Genomic DNA, 6,000 nt, shown 5'->3' with positions numbered 1-6,000 from the left:
ATAAACACAAACTAAAAACTCATATACGGTCGTTATCGTTTGATTGGTGTGTTCCTGTAAAAACCAATTACTTTCGAATCCAAGAATGGAGCGAAATTACATAAATTTTCACAAAAGTTAGATATAAATGCCATATCGAGAGCTAATCACAAAAAGTATGGGTTTTCTGTAAATGTTCTTAAAAATGACACGATGATTCAGCATTGCATTGAATATATCGTAATATCATTCAATACACACATTCCGAGTTGTATCAGTTCGCCTGAGGATGAAATCAGCTGGGAAGCCTCCAACATAAACACCAGTGGTTGGTCCAATAATGCTTGTGTCACGACATGTTGTGTCACGGATGAAACCCTGACCTAAAAAAAACATAAAATTTGTTGTCACGATTATATCAGTTTTATTATATGTACGGCCTACAAATGTTAAATGGTTAATATAAATACGTGCAAAAAATAGAATACACAGTCACAGTCAACATATTTGAAAGAACAGAACAATTTTAACACTTTGTAAATAGATCATTACAAAGCTTTCAAGTCTATTGCACATCCTAATATCCAATCGTTACCCAAATTTTAATACATGCATTACCTAACAAAAAAAGAGTCATAAAAAAACAAAATTTTACAGTGGTATGGTTGACAACCGATATATTAAAAGAAAAACAGAAAAAATATAAATAGTTAAAATATAGCTTCGTAATTATTACTATCATACACTTATAATGTGTATTTTCTTTTTTATCTTCAATTCAAAACGCCCTTTATGTACTTACTGTTGAGAAACAAATTTGTGGTCTCTCAGTTTTCAAGCATTAGAATAGTGTCATTTGTACATTCCATTTCAAATGAATTTTTTTCTAAAGCAAAAATGAGGGTTGCGTAAATTTCCAGACATTTTAAAAATCGATATAACATAAGCCATTCTTAACCAATTAATTGTTTATTTATGATCTTAATGTCTCATTGTTTTTGACAAAATATTTGTTTTTATATTGATCATATCCATTTAATCACTTTCATTGTATGGTACACTAATGTTCATATTGTAGATTGAAAGGGCAGAGATTGCATGTTTGTGACAAAAAAGAGAACCAACATTATTGGCTTTGTGAAAGAAATGTCTAGCATTGAGATATATATTGATTTTGATGCAAAAGTTTCCTTTACTGAGAATTTAGCAATTATAAACAACTGTCTAAATCTATGTGTTGGTAACTTACTGAAGGTAAATATTTTCTGTGAATGTCCACGGAACAATTTTCAACAAAATCTTATTACCATTATGTAATTTTAAAAATATCTAAATGTGTAAATCGATAGTTAGATGTTTTTTATGTTAGGTCATTATGCCATTAAACTTTTAAGTCTTACTTAATCTTAAACAGTAGAATTGCAAAAACGTTACCAGCAATGCAGTAAACAATGTAACTAATTGCGTTAATAACAGTTCAAATTGTGTTAGGCTTTCGTGTGATATAAAATTCAACTTTGTAATGTTTTGATTAAAGGAATGACAAGCTGAAGGTTTAGTTTGAAACTCAAAGCAACATGTTTATTTCTTAGTCTGGTAAAAAGTGTTGCGTAACCAGAATACAGTTCCAACGGTAGCAGTCTCAATATAAGGGACTTAACCAAGTTAAATTGTACTTGTTAATATACTCAGTTGCAACCCTTAGTCCATGACATCTCCCTTGTTTTCAAATGAAATAGAAATTTTAAAAATAAAATAAAATTTTTAAAAAATAAAACGGGATAGAGTACATCATAATAATAATAATGATAATAATAATAATAATAATAATAATAATAATAATAATAATAATAATAATAATAATAATAATAATAATAATAATAATAATAATAATAATAATAAGTAGCGATAAGTGTTCTCATTTGGTTGACACACTATATTGTTCGTTTTGTTCTATACATAGTCATCAAAACGGCTTGGTCTCCTGGTCGTGCGAATCGGGCGAGATTTTGTTTGTTGTTCATTAGGAGTTTTAGTTTGAGCAGTAGGCTCTTTTGAGTTTGAGGCAGATGGGGATTCAATTTGGGGACAGGTCTTTGTAGAGAGGGGAATAGCGATAGTTTTCTGATATTCCTCTGGGGCAACGGCGGAAGAGGCAGGTATTTCTCTGATGTGTTGTCTGTTCCTTCGGAAGTTGGTCCCGTTCGCGTCTTCGAGAACATATGATCTGGGATCATTCTGAATTTGGCGCATAACAGTTGCAGGGAGCCATTTATGTGTCTCAGGGTGTAAAACTCGTACAGGTTGTCCTGGGTAGAGGTGTGAGAAAGGGGTTGTGCGGGCGGTCTTGTCGAAATAGAACTTTTGTTGAGCTTGACGTTGTTTCAGGTTGTTGTAGATGTCATCTTGGTTGTGTATAGTATTGGATCTTTGCTTTGATGGGATTGTTGTCTTAATTTGTCGACCCATAAGTAGTTGTGCCGGGCTGCCCAAAGACGGGGTGATGGGGGTGGACCTCCAGTGCAGAAGGGCAATATTGGGATCTGTTTTGGCCTGCATAGCCTTTTTGATAATGTTTTTGACAGTTTGGATTTGTCTCTCAATGAAACCATTTCCTTGTGGTCTGTGGGGGGATGATGTGACGTGTGTGAATTGCCACGAATCGGCGAATTCTTTGTACATTTGACTCGCAAAGTGTGGGCCATTGTCGCTTATAACCTTTTCAGGTATTCCGTATTCGGCAAATATATTTTTGTGATATTTACTATTGAACTACTAGGTGCGGGTTGAGGAAGTTTTCGGATGATCGGAAATTTTGAATGATAATCGGCTATGATGAGGTACTGTTGGCTTTTAATCTCAAAAATATCTGTACCAAGGGTACACCAAGGTCGTAGGGGAATGTCATGAGGTTCGAGTGGTTCGGACGTTTGGGCATTTTGATGTTCTTGGCAGATTTGACAGTTATCAATTATTGCGTCAATATCTTTGTGAATGCCTATCCAGTAGACGGTGACGTTTGCAAGAAGTTTAGTTTTTACCTTGCCAAGGTGGGCGGTATGTAGCTGTTGGAGAGTTTCTTGTTTTTGACTGGGTGGAATCATAATGCATTGACCTTTGAGAATAAGACCATTTTCAGCAGACATTTGGTCACGTATGCTCCAGTAGGGACGGAGATCTGATGTCAGTTCTGATTGTTTGTTTGGCCAACCGTTGATGATGCAATCTTTGAGGCCTTGAAGGACAGGGTCCTTTTGTGTTTCTTCTCTGATGATTGTCGAACGATCATTTGACATGTATACTATATCAACCCTCATGTCGAGGTCGATGTTGTTTTGATTATATTTGTTTGGAAGACGACTGAGCCCATCTGCTAGTTTGTTTTCTGATCCGGGTCGATGTGACAATGTGAAGTTGTATCCATTCAGGGAAATAAGCATTCTTTGAAGACGAGGCGGTGCAGCAGTGATTGATTTGTTGACAATCATTTGTAATGGTTTATGATCAGTGATGATTTTGAAAAAACGTCCATAAAGAAAGGTATGGAATCGTTGGACTCCGAATACAATGGCAAGAAGTTCACGTTCGATGCATGCATAGTTTTGCTCCGTTGTTGTTAAACTTTTGCTAGCAAAAGCAATTGGTTTTAGTTGGTTGTTTTCATCAGGTTGGAGTAAGGCTGCACCAATGCCACGAAGGCTGGCGTCACAATGTAGTTCTACTGGTTTGGCAGGATCATAGTATTGAAGGAGGGAGTTTACTGATACTTCACGTTTTAGGTCTTCAAAGGCTTGTCTGTGGTGTCTTTCCCAAAGAAAAATAGAATCTTGTTTTAAAAGATCTCTGAGGGTAGCTGTTTTCTGGCTGAAGTCATGTATAAATTTGGATAGGTATGTTGCGAACCCAATAAAGTGTTGTAGTTCTGTTTTTGATGTTGGCTCTGGCATATTTTCTAGGTCTTTGATTTTCAATGGATCTGGTTTAAGCCCATTACTGGTATATATATGTCCGAAAAATGGTACCTCAGACTGTTTGATTTGACATTTGCTCGAATTTAACACAAGGCCTTCTTCATTTGCGATTTCCATGAACTTGATCAGGTTTTTGTCATGCTCTTCTTCTGTCTTTCCATAAACAATGATATCGTCAGCTATCCCGCATGCATTTTGGCATCTTTGTAGTATTCTATCCATTTCCATTTGAAAAATATCTTGGCTTACTGATAAGCCAAAAGGAAGGCGTTGGAAACAGTATCTTCCAAAAGGGGTTTGGAATGTGGTGAGAGGTTGGCTCTCAGGATGAAGTTTTACAGACCAGTATCCAGATTTAGCATCCAACTTTGAAAAGTACTTTGCACCTGCGAACTCGTGATTGAGTTCCTCCACAGTAGGAATTCTATGGTGTGGTCTCAGAAGCGCTCTGTTTAGGTGTTTTGGGTCAAGGCAGGTTCTCAGACTGCCATCTTGTTTTGTTACATAGGTCAATGAGCTTACCCAACTGGTTGGTTCCTCTATTCGACGTATCACGTTTTGTTCACACATATTGTCGAGCTCCAGTTTGATTTTTTCTTTTAGAGCGATGGGGACTTTTCGAGGGGGGTCGATGCGGGCAGGTACATTGGGGTCAATAGTTAGTTTGTGTTCAGTTTTGAACTCGCCGATGCGGTCAAATTGCGATGGGTACAGCGCTTTCAGGTCGTGGATGTTTCTTATTGTAGTGTTTTTGTTTTTCGTAGCATGGAGGGGGCAGTGGAGGGTGATGATTTTGAATTCTTCGCAGCTCGGGAGACCGAGTATCGCTGGTCCAGCAACATCTACTATGTAGAATTGGGTGTTTATCCATTTTGATTGTCTGTGCTGGCATGGTATGTTTGTGGTGCCGAAGCACTTGATTTCTGTTCCATTGTAAGCAGTGAGGTTTGTGTTTGTATGTTTTAATGTCCCTGCCACCGGTTTCCCTTTGCTGTCAATGTATTTTGGATACATTTGTCTATAAATTCTGAGAGGTAGTGTGTTTGCCTGTGCTCCTGTGTCTAATTTTAGTTGTAAATCATGGATACCTGGAATATCTGAAAGTTCGATTTGTAGTATTGTGAATGCTTCGTTCCTACCGCGTTGTTTTGTTTTGATTTCGGAAAATGAGAAGGAATGTAGTTGTGAATTCATGTCATCTGTTTCTGATTCTGCACCGGATTCGTCTCTTTCTATTGTGTGCATATTGTTTTGCGGTTGTCTTCGGTAACTACGTTGTTGTGGGTTAGTTTGTTGTTGATATTTAGTTGTTAGGCAAAGTTTTGCCCAATGTCCAAGTTTTCCACAAGCGCCACATGTCGATTTGGCAGCTGGGCACTGTCCCCTGTTGAAGGGGTGATCTCGGCCACAGTTTTTGCAAACCGACCGTTGTACTGGTTTGTTATGGATGGGTCGTTGTGCTGATTTGTTACGTAGTGGATGGATAATATCGATTGATTTCTGGTTCGTGGTTGGATGCTCGATTGCTTTCAGTGCAGTTAGATGTTGTAGGGAAGCTTCGTGCGATCTTCCGAGTTGCAGAGCCTCATCTAAAGTATACGTTTGGGGTTTGGTGAGGAGTTCTTTTTGGAAATCAGCGATAGGTGTTGCCGCAATTATTATCTCGATTAGTCTGTTTTGCAATTCATCGTTTGTAAATTTACATTTGTTTGCGATTTGCTTGGCTCTATTCACAAAATCATCCAACGATTCTTCAGTTTGTTGTCGTAAGGTAGAGAGTTTTAGACGATTGATTCGAAAGTTATCAGCGGGATCGAGCTGTCTTGCAAATCTTTCCCAGATTATCTCTGGGTTTGACTTCTCTTGCTCGGTAAGATTCCAGCTGTTGAATCTGGTGAGACCTTCCTCTCCTGATGCTAGGAGTATTGTTGCCACTTTTTCCTCGTTTTTGAGCTTGGAATTAATTATGAAGTAAAGCTCCATTCTCTGTTTAAATAGTCTGAAAGCATCTGACAAATTGGGGGCACCCCAGTCCATTGTTGGAGGTTTA

The 6,000-nt window shown here is 37.7% G+C and overlaps 1 protein-coding gene across 1 annotated transcript in view; it reads right to left on the bottom strand.

The window, feature by feature from the left end:
• Window positions 1–6,000, bottom strand: part of LOC144962924 (usherin-like) — a 100,622-nt gene that overhangs the window by 56,391 nt on the left and 38,231 nt on the right. The window contains exon 27 of the mRNA XM_078896329.1: window positions 241–362. Coding sequence (XP_078752455.1) covers window positions 241–362 — 122 coding nt within the window. The remainder of the gene's footprint in view (window positions 1–240; window positions 363–6,000) is intronic.

The sequence above is a fragment of the Berghia stephanieae genome, chromosome 1 (genome assembly GCF_034508935.2).
Source record: "Berghia stephanieae isolate SIO BIC M18660-M18661 chromosome 1, UCSD_Bste_1.3, whole genome shotgun sequence".
NCBI classification, from domain to species: Eukaryota; Metazoa; Mollusca; class Gastropoda; order Nudibranchia; family Aeolidiidae; genus Berghia; species Berghia stephanieae.
The sequence above is the reverse complement of the archived record's forward strand: the minus strand, read 5'-3'. Positions and strand labels throughout refer to the sequence as shown.